The following is a 20,148-nucleotide window of genomic DNA, read 5'->3' as shown; positions in this document are numbered from 1 at the left end:
CTACTCCATGGGCTGCCAGTGTCTATCTGTTGGGAGGGAGGCAGAGTGAGGTGAATACCCACACACGTCAGCAGAACATATACGAACACACGCTCAGGTGTCTGACCCTATGGATGTGACTCGTGCACACACATTCTCAAACACAGACCTCCAGGTACAGATGCCCGCCAGGTAGGCCCCCTATCTGTGTGCACCCTCATGTGTAGTTGATCTATACATATCCACGTAGACACACACAAACACACACATGTCCCAGAACAGATTTATTCTGATAGCCACCATAGGACAGCGCACAGAGGTCATTGCTCTTGGATTCAGATAGACCCAGGTCTCGACCTCTTTCCCCACTAGTTAGTTTTGTGAGTTCAGGCAAATTACGTAAGCTTTAGTAACTAACTTTTCTTCCCTTTTAAAAGCAGTGCTGACTCCAACTTCTGAGAGCTATCTGAGATAAAATGGGATGGATCATGTAAGGAACCTGTCGCAGAGTTTGGTGCATCTGCCGTTGGGGCTGAGAGCTAGTGAGATAGCTGCATCCAGGGGGATGGTGGGAGCATGATGCTCAAACCCTGAGGTTCACCCCCCAGTCTTGCTCTGCACCTCACTGGCATGTTGTGGGGAACAAGAGAGACCAGGAGGGTGCTGCATAAAATGCAGTCCTTGTGACCACTAAAAGTCCCCTCTGGCTCTCAGGCCTGTCCCACTACTCTCCCAGCCTGAGCAGAAACTTCTCAGCCGGTCAGAGCTCAGGAATGCCAGCAGATGGCAGCCTTGCAGGGCTGGAGGGATGTTCTGCTATGAACCCACCCAAGTGCCCACAGCTTCCCATGAACAGAGGGCCCTGGGACTTCTATCACCACTGAGAGGGAGGCCGAACAGTTTTATGGCATGAAGGATCCAGAACCCCCCCACCCTGCAACTTGAGGAAAGGGGAGAAAGGGCCACCCACATAAGGAAACACCTGTTAGAGGTGTTGTCAGTGGGTAGAGGTTGGGGGCACTATATTCCTGAGCACTTGTAGGGAAGTAACCACCTCTGTGTTTAGGGAGCATGGAATCAGATTCAAGGTCACAGGGCAGGCCAACCCGGCCTGTCTGTAGACCAAGCAGCTCCATCACAGTCCCTGGCAGGGTTAACCTTTCTTCTCTTATAGATGGAATGATTGACTGACCGTGTCATGTAATACATATATACTTACAGAAAAGTATTCCTATTTCTAGTTGTCTATCTTAGCTGTTGTCTAGAGATTCCTTTTTCTTCTTTTTAAATTACAGCTGGGGAAAATAAAGAGTGACCACAGGGTGAGAGAGCCCTGCCCTGAATCTAACTCAGGGTAAACAGCTAAGCCAGTGACCTCCATCTTTCCTGGTGGCCAGCAGCCCATAACCAAGTCCACGCTGAGCGCTGAGCATGCCCTTTGCCCAGAGAACCTCTTGATCTTTATTGATCTTCTGCATTCCTTAGGAACCGGGTTGGTGAATGCAGCTGCCAGGTGTCACTGATGCTGCAGAGCAGCCCTGCCAGAGCCCTCCCACGGTGAGTGCCCCCAGGAACTGACCGGCCAGGCCCCGTGCCATCCCCCCAAAGCCCAGCCAGCCGCCCCAGCGTGTTTGTATCCTCCTGCTGAGGCTGCCAAAGCCAAAAGGGAGAGATTGGAAGGGAATGAGGGAGGGAGAGGAGGGGAAAGAAGGGGGTGATTTTTTTTGCACACACCCTTATAAGGCTACTGAAGTCATTACCGATGTAATAAACCAACTAAGCAAGTGAGCGCCTCTCACCAATGTTCCCTTCTATAAACACAGCCTGGCCAGCCCCCCTCCCCTCGCCCCTCCTCTCTGCCCTCCGCCCTCAGGGATTTGCTCTCCCCTGACGGTTCTTTCTTACCCACCCCTTTCCTCCTGCTACTTTCCCTTTTCCCTTCACTGTTTGCAGGGGGAGGGAGCCTGCCAGCTGTGAGGGCCTCCATGGTGGAGAAGCTGGTGCTGATGGTGGTGGTGGTGACAACTATGGGACCCTGAGGCCCAGCTGGCCGGCAAGGGGGCACGGTTGGCCAGAGGAGGAGGACGGTGAGGACGTGCGGGGGGTGCTGAAGAGGCGTGTGGAGACCAGACAGCACACGGAGGAGGCCATCCGCCAGCAGGAGGTAGAGCAGCTGGACTTCCGCGACCTCCTGGGGAAGAAGGTGAGTACCAAGACCTTGTCAGAAGAGGATCTGAAGGAGATCCCAGCTGAGCAGATGGATTTCCGTGCCAACCTGCAGCGGCAAGTAAAGCCAAAGACTGTGACTGAGGAAGAGAGGAAGGGACACAGCCCCCAGCAGGTTGACTTCCGCTCCGTCCTGGCCAAGAAGGGGACTCCCAAGACCCCAGTGCCTGAGAAGGTGCCACCTCCAAAACCTGCCACCCCAGATTTTCGCTCAGTGCTAGGAAGCAAGAAGAAATTACCAGCAGAGAATGGTGGCAGCAGCACTGAGGCCTCGAATACCAAGGCAGTGGAAAGTTCCAAGCCCGGGAGCAATGCACAGCCACCAGGGTCCTTGAAACCTGTGGGCAACGCCAAGCCTGCCGAGACCCTGAAGCCCGTGGGCAATGCCAAGCCTGTGGAGACCCTGAAACCCGTGGGCAACGCCAAGCCTGCCGAGACCCTGAAGCCCATGGGCAATGCCAAGCCTGTGGAGACCCTGAAACCCGTGGGCAACGCCAAGCCTGCCGAGACCCTGAAGCCCGTGGGCAATGCCAAGCCTGCGGAGACCCTGAAACCCGTGGGCAACAACAAGCCTGCCAAGACCCTAAAGCCCGTGGACAACACCAAGCCTGCCGAGACCTTGAAGCCCGTGGGCAACGCCAAGCCTGCTGAAACTTTGAAACCCGTGGTCAATGCCAAGCCTGATGAGACCCTACAATCAACTGGGAAAGAAGAACTCAAGAAAGAGGTTAAGAATGATGTGAACTGCAAGAGAGGGCAAGCAGAGGCCACAGACAATGAAAAAAGATTAGAGAGCCAAGGAACAGCTCCAACCTTCAAGGAGAAGCTCCAAGATGTTCATGTGGCAGAGGGTGAGAAGCTGCTACTCCAGTGCCAGGTGTCCTCGGACCCTCCGGCCACCATCACCTGGACGCTGAATGGAAAGACCCTCAAGACTACCAAGTTCATCATCCTCTCCCAAGAAGGTAAATGAGGTGGGGCGGGGGAGCAGGGAAGAAGGGCACCCTGTGCTAGGGCCACTGTCAGCTCCCAGGACCTTGGTCTGGATTGCTGCTTATAGCCCAACATTTGGTCAGGAGGCCTGGCCCCTGTTCCTGTCCCCTCACTCGCAGGACAGGTCTCTGGCCCAGGTCTTGGGTGCATGCCCTGTCCTAGGGTAAAAGGAGGGCTGGGATCTTGGTTACAGGGCACATGCCCACATCTCGGCATCTGACAGAGCTCTCTCATGCACCCCCATGTGTGGCTCCCCAGGCTAGGCCTGGGCCTGAGCCAATACCCAACAACTCTGGCACACACAGGCCTCTGTTCACAGGGGCGCTGAGGCCAGAACCAGTCAGGGGCTGCAGGGGAACAGCTGGTTAGCAGCAGCATCTTGGGTTTGGGGAGGGTGTGAAATGATGGGATGGCTCAGAGCTCTCAGGTGGGGTCAACAACAGTTTGAGCGGGTTTGAAGGGACCTGTAGGGGAAGCCAAAACCCCAAACAGCCCCTGCAGCACACACTCTGGCAGACAGAGCTGCTCATTTCCTAATTTGGATGAGACTTTTGTTTGCTGGTATTTCACATTCTTGGGTAGTGGGGAGGGGACGGAGCCCAAATCCTGCCATCTGTGGCCTTTGAGGGTCTGGAGTTTTCAGATGGGCCAGTTTATACATGGAGATATAGAAGAGATGAGGGTGAGAGGAGTATTTTTCCCTGGACCCTCAATCTCATTTAAAGTGCTTTTGTAAATCCCAAGCCTGGGGTGGAGAGCTCCCAGTCTGGCCAACATCCATACCCCCGCTCTGGTGGCCAATGGAGGGATGGCTTGCCAGGGCAGAAGGGAGTCCTGGAGGCTGATGCTGATGGCTCTGGCCAGGGCAGGTTCCAAAGGAGCTCCTTGGGAGCTGCCATTTCACCTTTGAGTGGTAGAGGGCAGCCACAGAGGAGGCCAGAGTGGACAGGTCCCATGGCATCTAGATCAACTGAGACGTCAGAACACTGCTCTTGTAGGCTGCTCCCCTCGCCATCCTCCGACTGCACCACCCCTGCTGTGCCCTCCCCACTCCCTCCCTTCATCTGCTGCCTGCCTTCCCCTGAGAGACTGGAGTGCAGCATTTGAAGACAGCAGTGTGGCCCTCAGCTCCCAGTGAGTTTCTCTCTCCTCTCTGCATCTCCCACAGCAAGTCTGGACAGGTCAAGCCTGTTGAGTCTCAGTGCTGAAGGACTGAAGGGGGAATTGGCCAGCAAAGGAGAAAACGTGTTGTGTTCTTTTCCTCTGATGTGTTGACATGGTGACTTTTTCACATGGTTGTCCCCATATTAGCAGGGTCTTCCCAGAGTCCCCTCATCCATCCCCCTGCCTCTGCTGGTTCAGCCCTCCCACCCCCAGGTCCACACATAGGAGGGGATGGAGGATGACCAGGCTGGGGTAAAGGCCCAGGGGAGTGGATGCCTTCCTGTTGCCATTGTGGCTGAGAGCATTTTTTGGGTTACCGTGTACTGTGGTGATCTCTCCAGGCAGGATGAAGGTAGGTAGTCACTGTCCTTGGGCCATGTGTAGTCACACAGGCCTGCACAATATGAGGTCTGTGGCTGCTCCAACCTCAGGGAAACTGAAGCTCCAACAGCTAAGGTGGGACCCAAAATAGCTCCTCTGAGGCCTGCATGGGGTTTAAACCCAGAGCCACTAGTGGGTGGCTTATAAACAGTCCATTTATAAACAATTCACTCAACTAAGCCATGTAAGGCAGACCCATGTCTGGTCTTATAAACCCTCCTGAGCCATTGGCCACTGGCTTCTCACACTTAGAGTGCTTGGAGTAAATTTTATCTTCAGGTTCGTGACAAGTAAAGAGTACAAAGACCTCAGCCTCTCCAGCATTGCTCCCTTAGAAATTGTCCTAAGGGGAATCGTTTAGGTCAATGCAATAGCAGCAGAAGTTAACAATAAAGGAAAAGACACAGCTCAATTCATAATTGCCAAGTCCTGGAGGCAACCCAAATGCCCATCAACCCATGAATGGATTAACAAACTGTGGCATATGTATACCATGGAGTACTATTTGGTCATACCAAAAGATGGAAACTTTATATCTTTTATGTTTATCTGGATGGAGTTGAAACACATACTTCTTAGTAAAGTATCTCAAGAATGGAAAAAAAATCCAATGTACTCAATACTAATATGAAACCAATATATAAAAATTACATGCCCACATGAATGATAAAGCATAAATATAGTCTAGCAAGGGGAAGGTTGAGATGGGGGAGGAGGGGGAAGGGTGATTAGCAGGATCTCACCTAATGTGCACAGTGTAAGGGTGTTCAGCACACACCCTGTGTGAAGGGCTCTTCTACAACTTGAACTTTACCTTGGAAGTGAGAACAATGAAACCTAAAAATTTGTACCTCATATCAATTTGAAATTTTAAAAAATGTAAAAAAAAAAAATGGAAAGGCTAGAGAATAGAAGGGGGTGGGAGAGAAAGCCCCAAATCAAACTGTAAAAAATATTTTTTAATTTTGATTAAAAATAACAATAGTTTGCATCTGTTGAATATCATGTGCCAGATGCTTACATTTCCATTCATTTAATCCTCACAATGACTGCTATAATGTCCATCTCACAGGGAAGTTAAGTATCTTGCCCAAGGTTATACAGCTCTTGAGTAACAGAGCTGGGATTTGAACTCAGGTGACCGAGTTATGTGCCTACACCACTATGCTGTACAGCCTCTGAGTTAATTCCTTCCAGTTTCTCAGAGTACTAGTGACAGCTGAGAATCTCCCTGTCGACAGCAAATGCTAATGACTGTTACTCCTCAACATTGTTATCAGTTGCCAAAAGGCCCCCTGGGCTTTCCAAGTGTCTAATGTTTTCCCTGTGGTAGGGAAAGCAGACCTTGAAATGGGTTATCTCAAATATCTCAAATACCTTATCTCAAATATCAGCCCAGTGGTCTGTCCCTTCACTTAGCCGCCCTGATATGTCAGTTACCACTTCAGCAGGTCCAGCTGCAGGGAAGAAGGCATTCTAACAGGTGGAAGCGCATCTTCTCTCAGTAGATCTGCAAAGAGAGGACGCACCAGTGATCAAACTGTTGGAGCCACATGTGGACAAGTGCCAGTGTGTCTGGAGGAGCTGCTGGCAGTCAGGAGAGGCAGCTGAGTGCCAGGCCGCAGGGAGGGGCTGGCCTGAAGGCACCGGTCTCAGGCCAGGCCCTGAAGCCTTTCAGGGCAGGTGTAGAGCAGTAGAGGCAGACCTGCTCCAGCTCCTTCAGAGCTGCAGAGGGTGGCGTGCCCCCAATTTCATCCTAGATCATGGCAAGGAACTCTAGTCTAAAGGCAATAGGGAGCCATGCAAGATTTTGGAGTGAGGAGCACTGTAAACAAAGCTGGGTATTAGGGGTGTTGATTGATTCCATTCCCAAAAACCAAATTCAAAGCCTACTAAAAAGGTCAGGGAGGAAGTTGGTGAGGACTGGATGAGCACAGTAGCCATGGCCACAGAGAGGAAGCCATCAGTTCGAGGAGCAAGGACAGAAAGAATAGAGCCTGTTTCCTGGCTTGGAAACGCTGGGGGTGGGGTGGGGTAGGTAAAGAAGAGGATGAGTGGAAGGCCACTGTGCATGGTGTCTGGGCAGCTGGGGCACAGTGAGGTGCCAGGGGAGTCAGGAGGCTGGGGGTTTGAGATGGTTTGTAGGGGGAGATGAGAGTCTGGCTCCTCTGGCCTCCTGCTGTTCACATTCAGCTCCTGCCCCACTTCCCTGACTGGGAACCCTTGTTACTCCACTGCACTGATCCCCCTCTTGCTGTGATCAAGATCACTTCTTCAGGGACACCTTTCTGAACTGTTGTCACCCACCTCTGTCTACAAGAGACTCCGGTGCTCATCCTTCCCCACCAACACGTGTATCTGTGCCCCACCTGCTGGAGGACGTGCTGTCCCTAGGTAGTGGCAGCTTCTGTAGTTGGATAGGGCTCCTAGCCCGCCGGCCTAGTATATCCACCCTGTTCAGTTTATCCCTGTAGTGCCAAGGAGAGCAGAGGAGGTGTGACAGCCATTGGTTGGAGGGACAGGTGGAAGTGTCCTTCCTGCACCTGCACCCCTAGAGCTCCAGGTGGGTTGTCCTCCCTGGATGGACACCTGGACCTTCCAGGTCTGTCCCCAGCCATTTCTGGACCTACCTCAGCTGAAGAGTGGGAGTGGGAGGCAGATGGCCCGCAGCTCTGTGGGCCTCCTGAGAAGAGCTTTTATCTTTATGCTTTGTTTCCTGTCTCCAGCCGGAGCTTCTCCCCCTGGCAAAACATTTCTCCCACTCTAATAATGAAGATGGTTTTTGTTGCTGATGTAAACAAATAATTCATTTTTAATTGCCTTCAGGGTGGAATCTTGAAAAGTCTTTTTCAAGACCTAAGTAAGTTTATCTTACAAACAGTGGATTTATGCAGCACCTACTATGAGCGAGGCGTTATTCTAGCCCTTATCACTGTATGCATAATCCATTTGAAGAACTCTGAGTTAGGATTATTTTTCCTTTTAGAAACCATGTTTTTCAATAGTAGTTATATTTGATTAAGTATCCATGGCCTTGTTTTGTGTAGATCCTACGAAATCATCTGCAGAAATATGCTTTGTCATTCTCAGAATGGCAGATATGTTTTACGCATTCCAGGCTCAGGAGAAAGACTGGTGATAGACGTGGTCACTGCCCAGAAAGCTGGGTGGGAGACAGGCATGTCAGCAGTGGCCCAGCAAGCTGTGCTTTGACACGGGGAGCTCAGGCGACCTGAGAGCAGGGAAGAGACCCACCTTGGTCTGGGGTCTGAGGGGGGACACAGAGGGCACCGTGCCTGAGTGGGTGACCTGGAGATGAGTCATGTTGTGGGTCTGGACTGGCCAGGTGGCCGGGTCAGGGGGGCACTACTGACTGAGGCAGCCCCCTAGCAGAGTCTCCAGGGGCTATAGAGCCTCCCTTCTCCCCAGCCCCTTCCTCCCTCCTGCCAGTCACTCAGGAAAGGAGAGGGCTAGGGGAGCTTCAGACCCCTGAGCACAGACTGCACACCGTGAGGGGCACAGAGCACCCTCTGCACCCTGCCGTGGGTTCCTGGTTCCCACTGCTCCCATCCCCCACACCTCCCTCTCAAAATTCCCCACCAGGCTGTGGCTTCTCAAAAGAAAAAAAAAAAAAAATCACTGGGAAACAGTTTTTCTTCTGGAGGTCAGGAATGAACTGTCCCACAGGAAATACCAGATTCTTCATCTGGGGTAGTCAGGGCTCTGAGCCTGCCTGGGGGCCCTCCCCCAGCCCACGCGTGGCCAGGGGTCTGGGCTCCAGGTGGCTGGGAAAAGCTGCCTGCTCCCTGCCTTCCCCTGCTGATACCCTCACTGCTCTCCTGTTAGTCACTCTGCTGTCTTTGCAGGTTGTGTTAGGTTTAAGGCTAAAGCTGAGGGACTGAAACTGAAAGACAATCAGGGATTGGAACACCCAAAGCCTCAGCCCCACCCAGGCTGGGGGAGCTTGCAAGATGGGGTTAGTTTCCTCTAAGCCTTAAGTTGGGGCCAGATGTTATCCAGCATCCTCCTGCTCACCCAGAGGTGTAGAGACTTCCCTCTCTAGAAGACAGTTATCCTCATTCCCCTGTCCCTGTGCCTCCCGGGTCTCACTCTTATGACAGACTTCCTAAAGATCTAGCCTAAATCCTTTCAGTTGTAGTTTCTGGAAATTCTGTCTCCCAACTACAATGGGAAGTGACCCTGGCCTGTTGCCCTCCTGGTGAGAAGACAACAGGCCAGTGAGGCCTTTCTATGCACCCCCCCCCACTTCAGGAAAGGCGGGGGATGAGGATGGGGTGCAGAGCAGCCATCCCTCCCCAGGTGTTTCGTAGGACAAAGGATTCTCTTTGTCAAATGTTACCCCGCTGGCAAGGAGTAGAGGTGAGTAGCACGCCTTTATTTTTCTCTTCCAGCCTTAGGAGGGCTATCTAGGCAGAACTGATGTCACCCTTCCTCTTTTGGATTCTCCTTGGTTGGTCAAGCCTGTGTCTTTTTCAGGATCAGAAGGCCCTTTGGAGAACAGTGCCTGTTGGTCTCCCCTTTGGTCATGCTGCCCCCATACCTGTCCCCAAAATACACACAGCTCTGCCATCCCAGTGACAGTGGCTTGTGGCTCCAGACAGCAGGACACAAATGGCTCTGGCTTTGTCCTCCTCCTGTGAGACGGCTGCCCTGACGGTGGGCAGCTTTGGGCAGGACACCATGCGTTGGCTCATGTGGTTGTCTGCAGGCAGGACCTGGAGGACTGCTGCCCACCAGGCCTGGCCCTCAGCTGATCTCTCACCACATCCGGAGGGAACCTCCCAGAGGAACCAACCCTTAGAGCAGCAGTATCCAGCTCTGGGATGAGAGAGCTGGGACAGGCAAAAATCAGCCCCCAGATCCCTGTGTGCGCTCAGCCTGACTCCTTACCCGCAGCCAGGCCAGAAGTGTGCTGGGGGCAAACGTAGAGCAGGTGGAGTCCATCAGGAAGGACCATCCCCACTCTCCTCTGTGGCAGCCAGAAGACCTGGCACTGAAGGAAGACAGCCCCAAAGTGCCCCTCTGCCCCTCTGGCTTCTGAGCCACAGATCTTAGGCTCAGACACCATCCTTAAAAGTCAGCTCCTAGGTCTCAGGCTGTAGTCAGCTGCTTCTCCCAACAGATCTTTCCACAGGCCAGCGCCGCTTCTGGACAAGGGTCCCTGCCCTCCCCCACCTGTCTCTTACGCTCAAAGCTCCTTTTTCTGAGATGCAGTCCCAGAGTCACTGTTGTCAGCTGGGCAGAGCCCCTCACTTTGTGCTGTTCCTAACATGGTCTATAACCCTGTGCCTGCTGCCCTTCTCTCTTGGTGACATCCCAGTGTGTGGGGCCCATGTCCGTCTCCCATTGTATGAAAGGGAGAGGCTTTCCAAAAGGAAAGCTGTTCTCCAAAAGGAGAGGCTGTTCTCTCTCTTCTTCCGTAATCTATTATGTCCGCATAAGAGGACTCTCTGTAGAGGGGGAGGGGGGACCAAGAGGGAGTGGATTTGCCGACCACTTATTGTGGACATGGTTATCAGCAGAGAGCCCTGGCTTCAGTGAGGAGAGAGGGTTTATTCCTGCAGAGCCTCTGGCTTCTGGGCTTTCCAGAGGCTTCATGTGTTCACCTGCTGCTCCAGATGCCACGGCAGGTGTTGTGGCCACACCTGATCCACTCAACGTTCTTCCTCCTCCTCCCCAGGCTCACTCTGCTCTGTCTCCATCGAGAAGGCCCTGCCCGAGGACAGAGGCTTATACAAGTGTATGGCCAAGAATAATGCCGGCCAGGCTGAATGTTCCTGCCAAGTCACTGTGGACGGTAGGTTGGGTCCACCTATCACCACCACCACCATACACAGGGTCCCGCTTCTCAGCCCTCCCTTGCCCCATGCCTGCTTGGAACTACTCCCAACACTGCCCTGCCTGCCCAAGGTATTCATTGCGCAGATCAACCTATGTTTTATAAAAAACAGGAAGAAAAGTGGCAGCTCTTCCTGTACTCCGCCCCTGGCCAGGAGGAGGGGCTGCTCACCTACTTGGCCCCTTCCAACCTCTGACTCCCACACCCAGAACCTTTGAGCAGGGAAGCTGGGGTACTGGGCAGGAGAAAAGACACACCCACAGGAAAATGACTAAAGGGTTTTACAAGCCACCACAGCGTCAGTGCTGGCAGGGCAGACCCAGGCTGGGTCCTGGGTCCTGGAACCTGAGAGCAGAGTGTGGCCCAGCAGAGTGGGGCCCATGTGGGGAGACTTCCTTGAGAGGGTGAGTTGGGGCTGAGTTTTTGGGCAGAGCGGACAGGGCCACCTCTGCCAAAAGAAAATGGTAATAATGATATAGCAGAGGGAGGGGAGGGGACACATGGGAGAAAGAGTGGGTCTGCACATCTGAGCGGAGTTTTCATGCAGAGAAGGGGCAGTGCCATGCTCTGCAGAGTCAGGATGTGTCCTAAAGGAACGCAGGAAGTACATGGTGACAGATTTGTCTCTTCCCTGAGGAGTGTAGAACTGGAGACTCAGAAGCAGAATGACCCTGTGGTGGCTTAGACTCATCTTACAGATGAGAACACTGCCAGTATTCAGAGAGGAAGCGAGGAAAAGCACGCCACCTGAGGCTCCCTGGCCCATTCCAGGCCCAGCCAGAGCAGGACCCCATCCTGGGGCTTACAATCCAGTGCTCTTTTTTTTGTATTTGGTGCTTGCTTGGAATACCTAGAAAGGTAGTTTGTGGAAACAATTTCTTGCCTTTGAAATGCCTGGTTAATAACCATCAGTGACATATCAAAAACCAGTGTCCAAATAAGGCATCTTGAAGCATAGCTTTGTTGTTCTTGTGACTCCTGCATGTGATCACTTGAGTTTTAAAATCCTAACCTGTTTCACCATCATTCCACAAAATGTAGAATCTTTGTCCTTCTTCTGGACTGTGTAATCCCATTTCCTGATCACAAAGCTGAGGTGGGATCTATGGCACATGATGAATGGGAGAGAGTGGGGCAAAGTCTTAAAAGGTCTTTTTGAAAAACACAAAGGCAACACAAATTACATTGCTAGTAGTCAAAAGTTAAGCCAAAATATTGTGTATGTTTCCCTATGAATGTACTAGCCACAGGGGCTCTGAGTCTACGGAAGCAGGTTTGATGGACCCAGGTTTATGTCATTTAAGACCTAAGGGGGGATTGTGACACCTAAGGGGGGATTGGAGGCTCCAGGCCTTCTCCTGCTTGTTACTGTCACCCACCCAGCTCAGAGTCCCGCCTCTTTCTAGCCAGGTGCTACCGTTTTTACAAAATAGCATTTCTGGTAACTTGGCCTGAAAGCTATTTCTAACAGTCCCTCTGCTCCCTTGGAAGTCACACCTCAAGAAGCCCAGCAGCTAATGAGGTTATCAACCGCTAGCCTCTTCAGGTCCTGTTTACATGGCTCGCAGAAGGCAGGACAGCAGTTCATCCTCCTGATCTATAAAATGTCAGCACCTTTTCCAGATCTGTTTTCAAGATGAAATTTCCTTTTCCCCTGCTAAAATACATTTGGGAATTCTTTTTTTTTTTTAAGTTTGGGGAATTCATCTACAACTTAGGGGGCTTTGTTTGCCCAGAGGTCTGCTGGAACATTCCCTTGCTCTCTCCACTAATTTTGTTGACTATCATTATTTATCTCTATTTCCTTCAAAGGCAAGCTTTGGCCTCTGGTTGCAAGTTGGGAGCCGGATCTTGGAAGTAGAGCTAGAAGAGTGATAGGAGGGAACCCAGCTGAGATAACAAGACTGCTTCCCAGTCCCCGGGGCTGTGTTTGGTTTTATTTTCAGGGAGAAGAAGGGCAGCCCCTTCCTCCATGCATTCCTTTCCCCCGGAGATCTGTTAGCATCCTTTGTTCCTGGTGGGTTTCCTGCCCATTTACTTCTACTTTTCCATCAAAAGCCACCTCCAGGCATATAGTGAAGGACTGGGGTCTCCTCACTGCTCCCCCTCCCCCCAGTCCTGGTCTGCATCTTCTTGTTGCTTTTGGCTGATGCTCCTTTAGCCCCTCAGCCCTCTTTACTCCCCAAGGCGTCGGACTTGACTTGGAGATGCTGATGGGTCCAAGCATGCTTTGGAAGTATAGACAAAATTGTGGAGGTGGGGTAGGGGGTTGGAGCATCTTCCTGAAGAGAGTGGACTTCAGTTTTTAATCAAATTCTCAAAAGGAGTCATGCATCAAAATACATAGAAGAACTCCTTGCCCCAAGGAGTAACCATGACAGAATTTTCATGCCCAGTCATCGCGTGGGCTCTTCCAGGCTCTCCCATCTGCCGCTGTCTGCCTGGCCTCCGGATGGGGCAGCCAGGCCCTCCATTACTAAGCATGGGGGCCACAGCTGATGCTGACTTCAGGCAGGCTTCTGGCAATGCTGGCCTGGCCCCTGAAAGTCACTATCACTCACTCAGCCTGTGCCAAACACTATTAAGACATCTGAGACCGACATACCAATGTACTACAAAGCCTCATAAAAATAAGGCAAACAGCTCATTGGCTATTCTGTGTCAGCCTCGCCATGTTTCCCTCATAGTAAAGATAAGGAAGGTAACCTTTATAACGCAGCGTATCTTGCTGTTTTTAATCATCCTGTTTAGGTCTTTTTCCTAAGAGAAGGGACATTTCATGATTGTGGTCATGCCACTCTCCTTTATAAACCCAGCAGCAAGCATCAACTTAGGCCACACAGAAGGGAGATAAAGCCTAGAGTAAGTAAGGAGTTGCAAAACAAACTTGCCCAAAAAGCAAGAAAAGCTGACCTTCAATGCTTGCTATGGCCAGAGACTTTTGAGCATTTTGCATTTTTAATTTATGCAACAATTGTGGGGGGAGTCCTTCTGCATGAGCAAACCAAGGCTCAGAGACAGCCCAGGTCACACAAACAGTAGGCAGTAGTTGGGGCACTACCTTGTCCGGTAGATATGACATGAATTGCCCCAACTTAGGTGTGTCTGGCTCTGAAGCCTGCACCTTTCTGAGACCTGGCACAGCCCCCACCCCCACCCCCGGTGTGGTGAGTTACACACAGGGCCTCTCACCGACTGATCTAGACTTCCTTTAGTTTAAGCCCTCCCTGCTGGGACGTCCCACACATGGAACTGAGTAACCCATTTCCCCTCATTCAGACGCTGATGATAAGTGAGGAAAAAAGTCCTTCTTAGGCTAGAACCCCACCACAGGAGTTAGAAGACACCCTAGCCCCCTCACTGGCTTGTCCAGCCCTTCCCCAGTGAGGCCTCCCCTCCCAACCATCTGGCCCAGGTGCCCAGCCTTAACTACCAGTGAGGTTAGGGCTTTGTGACCATAGAGGGTCGTGCGTGCTTGAGTAGGAGGGGACATTCCAGTGGGCACTCGTGCCATCACTCATTCATTCCACAAATATTTGAGTGCCCACTCTGTGCCAAGGTGCTCTAGGGCTGTGCTAAAAGCAGTAAACAGAACAGAAAAGGTTCCTGTTCTTGGGACAACTCTGTTTGGGGAGAGGCAATGACTCAGATCGATGGCCATGTCATAGGTGATGTCAGGTGCTACGAAGAAAGCAGAGCAGGGTGCTGGGGGAGGAATGCTACTTTGGGAGAGGGGGGTGCTGAGGCCTCTCTGAGGAAGAGACATTTGAACAGAGGCCTGAAAGAAGTGAAGGAAGACAGAGAGAAGAGGTGGTGGCCAGAGCACAGCCCTGAACCGGTGACACTGTGCTTGAGGTGCTCCAGGATGAGGGTGGGAAATGAGACTGAGCAGGACCGTCAGCCGGGTCCGAGCAGAGTTAGCAGTGACAGGGAAACTGGATTTTATTCTAAGTGTGATGGGACGACAATGGACATTTGTAAAGGATCACTCAGGTGTCTGAGTGGAAATTTAAGTTTAAGATGCCCGTTTGACACCCAAGTGGACGTGTCCCTGAGGGAGGAGATAATCTGGGGTTGAGAGGCAGACACAGGGCACTGAGAGGTAGGACAGCGCGAGGTTGGTGCGATAGCCCGGGCAGGACACCATGGCAGCTTAGATTCAGGAAGTGAGATTAATAATCTGTTGTGATGTACAGCTGACAGGATTTGCTGATGAATTGGATATGGAGAGAGAGGGATGTAAAAGGTGACTCTTAGATTTCATAGGAGCCTCATCAACCACCTCCATTAGACCGTGGGGGTGGTTGAACAGTCAGGAGCTCATGGCATGGACTGGAAGTGCCTGTTTGACACTCCCGGTGGGTATTTGGATACCTCTGGAATGGAGGAAGGAGGGAAAGGCTAGAGATGGGATTTGGGGAGTCAGCTACAGACAGGCCGTGTCATGTCCTCTGTTGACTGAGGTGTATGGTAGCGATTGGAAGGTGAGGAGGCAGAGGCAGCACAGGGATCTGCAAAGGAGTCTAAGAAGGAAGAAAATCCAGGGCATGGGGATAGGGGAATCTAGCAGCCCAATGGTGAGAACTTCAAGAAGCCAAATGTTCGAGATTAATGTGACCAATGTTGCTGCTGAGTAAGAGAAGCCTGAGCAGTAGGCATTGGGTTTGCCAACATGGAAGTCGTTGGTACCCTGACCAGGGGCTTCAGGGGCTCATCTGGGGCATCCAGAGATTGAGTCTGGCTGAAGGTGGCCCTAATGAGCAGAGCCCGAGCCTGGGCTCCTCACCACCTGGCCCCCAGCCACCATGGTCACCACTGAGTGATCTCGCCCCTCCCTCCACCTTGCTTGGTTGGCCTTGGTCCTGCTGTACTTCGAAGTCTGCTCCCAGTGTCACAGCTCTTGTTTAAATGGTCACAGGCAGCTAATGGGTATTAGGTGGAACTAAATAAAATTGAGGTTTTTATAGATGAAAAATACTTAAGTACTGGCTGATGGCCTTGTTCAGCCTGGTGGGAGCAGCTCAGTACTCAGCGTAGTCAGCTCCATCATGTGTCTCCTTCCTCCTCCACTGTCTTTGAGGTGTTGTTCCTCCCCTTTTCTAGGGAGGAAGGTCAGACTCAGAAAAGCTCAGGAACTTGTCTGAGGAATCTTAGCCTCCGATTAGCAGAGGCGGAGAGGAGCTCAAGGATCCTGCCTCTCCTCTCCAGAGAGGGGCACTCTCTCCTGTTATGCCAGCATGCTCCTTGCACTCAGACAGATGGAGAGGCCCTCCAGGAGGAGGGGGCCCTCCAAGGGAAAGGGTGAGCCCAGCCCTGCTGCTCTGCTCCCTCCTGGTGCTCCTAGAAGCTGGACACCCTCCCAGAAGCTTCCCAAGACCTTATTCCCCCTGCATAGGGTCAGAGCTCAAGGAACCAACCTCTTGGGGGAGACAAAAAAAAAAAAATTGCTGCCCTGAGGGCTTGAGTTCAGAGCTAGCCCAGGAGTGGAAGGGGTGAGGCACTGTCCATATATGGACAAGTTTTCCTCTCTCTGTAGAGGCCCCCCACTTCCCCACACCTCCATCTTCCTCCCCCACACTTCTTTAGGGGCTCTGCCAGGCCAGCAAAGGACTTCAGCCCTGGAGCAGAGATCTAGAAATGGAGTTAAATTTCATCACAGAATGATTAAAATAGAAAATACAAGCTGCCGTAAAACTTATATTACTATTATTTTTATCCCCTGGCCAGCCGTGTGAGCACAAAGCTGGTTTTGATTAAGCACAAGGCCCTTCCAGCCCCCTCCTTGCTGCGGTTCTCACAGAGGGCTAATGGCTCAGCATCCCTGGCCGGCCCCACACTTCAGGGGGGCGGGGCCACTCTGTGGGGCTCCATGTCTGGGTGTGCTTGGTTTGAAAGGGAAACTTGAACCCCTTTCCTCATGGCCAGATGGAAAGATAAGGTGCGGGAACTTCTTAAAAAACGAGGCTCAGAGCATGTCACAGAGTGTACTGGCCCGTCTAGTCAAAACCCAGTGCAGGGAGAAGCCAGCGCCTTGGAGTCGGGCACAGTTGCAGAAGCAAGTGGGGGCTGGTGAGGGAGGGCCTTCTGAAGGTGGATGCAGAGAATGTGGTCACAGAAGTAAATGCCTAGGTCAGCGGTCATTTTCTGCTTTCCAAAGCACTGTTGGATGCATTCTGTCCTTTGGGCCTCAGGACACGATGGGACAAAGAAAATAAGAGCCATTCCCTTGGTACAGATGTGGGATAGGGCAGCTTTAATTATTTGCGCACGTTCCCAAGAAACTAGAGCTTGCTCTCTCTCAGTCCCTGCTGTGGTGATGCTTGGAAGTCAAGTCCAACACACCCCACAAGGAGAGAAGGAATCTTGGTTCCTGCTGCCCTTCTTTTTTTTTTTTTTTAGACAGAATTTCACTTTTGTCACCTTCGGTAAAGTGCTGTAGCATCACAGCTCACAGCAACCTCAAACTCTAGGGCTTAAGTGATCCTCTTGTCTCAGCATCCGAAGTAGCTCCTGCCACAACACCCAGCTATTTTTTTAGAGGTGGGGTCTCGCTCTTGCTCAGGCTGATCTTGAACTCCTGAGCTCAGGTGATTTACCCCTCTCTGCCTTCTGGAGCGCTTGGATTACAGCATGAGCCACCAGCCCTGGCCCTGCTGCCCTTCTTTCAGGAACCCAGGAAACCTGGGCCCCTTTGCTTGTACTTACGTTTACCCATCAGTTAAGAAATGGGTTCTTTTGTTCTTTCTTCTCTCTTCTTAATATTCTGGGACTCACCAAAGGGGTACAGTGCTGAAGCCCAGGAATCCAGAACTATGTACATGCTTTGCCCTCTACTCTTCCTTCAAAAGGGCCAAAGAAACAAAAAACTTCCTGCGTGTATCTGTTTTAAAGTATCATCAGTGACTGTTGGAAGTGCTGGCCTTGCCTGGGCTCGGTGGTTCACACTGGTAATCCTAGCACACGGGAAGCCCAAGACAAAAGGACCACTTGAGGCCAGGAGTTTCAGACCACCCCACACAAAAGCAAGACCCCTGCTCTACTAAAAATAGGAAAAAAAAAATAGCCAGGTGGGCAGCGCCTGTGGCTCAGTGCGTAGGGCGCCGGCCCCATATGCCGAGGGTGGCGGGTTCAAACCCAGCCCCGGCCAAACTGCAACAAAAAAAAAATAGCCGGGCGTTGAGGCACGCTTCTGTAGTCGCAGCTGCTCGGGAATCGCGTAAGCCCAAGAGTTAGAGGTTGCTGTGAGCCGTGTGAGGCCACGGCACTCTACCCGAGGGTGGTACAGTGAGACTCTGTCTCTACAAAAAAAAAAAAAAAAATAGCCAGGTATTGTGGCAGTCCCTGTAGTCTCAGCTACTTGGGAGGGCGAGGCAGGAGGATTGCTTGAATTCAGGAGTTGAGATTACTGTGAGCTATGACACTGCACTCTAGCCCAAATGATAGAACAAGACCCTATCTCAAAAAAAAAAAAAGAGAAGAACACTCTGGGAGGCCGAGCAGAAGTGAATACCTAGGTCAGTGGTCATTTTCTGCTTTCCAAAGCACTGTTGCGTGCATTCTGGCAGTGGCCTCAAAGAAGTGTGGGTGGATAGCTTGAGCTCACAAATTCGAGACCAGCCTGAGCAAACGCAAGACCCCGTCTCTATTACAAATAGAAAAGCTGAGGCAAGAGGATCGCTTGAGCCCAAGAGTTGGAGGTTGCTGTGAGCTATGACACCACAGCACTCTACCCAGGATGACAGCTTGAGACTCTGTCTCAAAAAAAAAAAGAGAGAGAATAAGTTCTGGTCTTGAAAGAAGGAAAGACTGAAGAAGGGAGGAGGGCCCAGGACAAGGGAGGCTTACTCTGGCCCCTTGCCCTGGTTGTGGCTCTCTGATCCCTAAATGTCAAGAGAAGCACTGCCAGGTTTTCCTGTCCCCTGGAGTAGTCCCAGCCCTACCCCCTCACCTTGCGCACGTGCTCCCACACAGAGCTTGAGGCGAGGCTGGGAGTTTCAGCTGGCAGCAGCTGAGAATCTGGGGAGCTTCTATATAATATTGCTGTGCAGACTCTAACCCAGACCAATTAGACTAAGGTCTGGGGGGTGAGATACCCCAGTGCTGGTATAGCTGAGGCTGAAAAGTACTTAGGTTGACAAGTAAATATGTACTGAGGACTTTTCTGTGGCTGAGTGACCACAACCCATGGGGAAAACATCGAGTGTAAGAGAATGAAATCACCCCTTCCATCTGTGTCCACGTGGAACTGGTGCTCTGGGCTGTGGGCAGCCCCTTAGAAGCTTGGCAGTGTCACTCTGGATGATGGGGACCCCGCACTCTCCACAGGGCTCTTTTGCCCTTATGGGAGGTGGTAGAAGTCAGGTAACTCACTATGGGGATGGAGGCAGGGGAGGGGCTGGATTATCAAGGGGTTTCTTCAGCCTTGTGCCCTCTTCTGTCTTTGTCAGAGAGATTGACCCCTATGTCCCTGAGGCCTGTCTCTGAGCTGCGGCCTCCTGGGGAGTGGGGGCATCGGGTTGGGAGGAGGCCTCAAAAACAATGCTCAGAGGGGCCCATGTAGGCATGTCCACGCCTTATGACAGGGAAGGAACCCAAGTGTCACGGGAGAATCGCATCCAGACAAGGGTTCTGAGAGCCACACAAGCATGAACCCAGCTGCTTCGTTCTGTGTCAGCCCTCAAAGCCCCAGGAACCCAGTCTTGGCAAGATCAGCCAGGACTGCCCCATCTTGGAGGCCGTAGCCCTTCCTCCTCAGCCAAGCCACAGGAATGTGGCCAGAGCCTTTGCTGGAAAGTCCCACCCCTCCACCCCCCCTCTGAGCTTCCTCTCTCCAGGAGCAGGAAAAGGATGGACCGGAAGTGTTCCTTGTGGGGGGAAAGGAAAGCTGGCAAACATGCTGACCTGGTGATAGCTGCTCAGCCAACTCCTCCTTACCCAAGTCCCTAAGTGGTTTCCCCACCGTTTCTTAAACTCTAGTCTCCTGGAAGCTTCACCCGGGCTTCTCCCACCCAGCCCAATCCAGAGCAAGGTTTCCCTGCTGCCCCAACAACGGAAGGCTCTCTCTGGCCTTGTCTGCACTTGGCATTAACATGTGGAAGGGAAGAGGGAGAATGGAGTGGAGGCCCCAGGCCCCTTCACCCTCTAGGCCGCATACTCACCTGCCCAGCATTTTCAGAGAAGCCCCTTAGGTAGCTGCAATAGGTGTCATTGGGCCTGCTTTGGGGAAGGGGGAACGGAAACTCCAAGGTAGATCCTAGACTCAGCCTCAAAGTGGGTAAGGCGCTCAGCTGCCTGCTCAGAGGCCTTTGGCCTGTCAGGGCAAAGTTTGGACTATAGAAGGAAAACTGAGAAGTCAGAGGCTACAGGCCATCTCTAGACCTGAGCCTAAGGGCAGGGGTCCCCTCCTTCCTCTGCAGGAGAGACAGCCTTTTAGAAATCTTCAACATTCAGCCTGAATTAGTCTCCTAAAGGAGAGAACAGGGTAGAGGGAAATGGAGGGGGTGACTCTGCCCCAGCCCTGCCAGCAGTGTCATTTCTGGCGGCAT

At 52.1% G+C, this 20,148-nt stretch overlaps 1 protein-coding gene across 4 annotated transcripts in view; it reads left to right on the top strand.

Moving 5' to 3' along the window:
- MYLK (myosin light chain kinase) overlaps nt 1-20,148 on the top strand; it is a 212,626-nt gene that overhangs the window by 120,941 nt on the left and 71,537 nt on the right. For all 4 annotated transcript variants that reach the window (XM_053565244.1, XM_053565243.1, XM_053565242.1 and 1 more), the window contains 3 exons: nt 1,465-1,536; nt 1,933-3,170; nt 10,445-10,561. In XM_053565244.1, the coding sequence (XP_053421219.1) occupies nt 1,465-1,536; nt 1,933-3,170; nt 10,445-10,561 (1,427 nt within the window). The remainder of the gene's footprint in view (nt 1-1,464; nt 1,537-1,932; nt 3,171-10,444; nt 10,562-20,148) is intronic.

The sequence above is a fragment of the Nycticebus coucang genome, chromosome 16 (genome assembly GCF_027406575.1).
Source record: "Nycticebus coucang isolate mNycCou1 chromosome 16, mNycCou1.pri, whole genome shotgun sequence".
NCBI lineage: Eukaryota > Metazoa > Chordata > Mammalia > Primates > Lorisidae > Nycticebus > Nycticebus coucang.
Note: the sequence above shows the minus strand (reverse complement) of the source record. Positions and strands in the feature narration are given on the sequence as shown.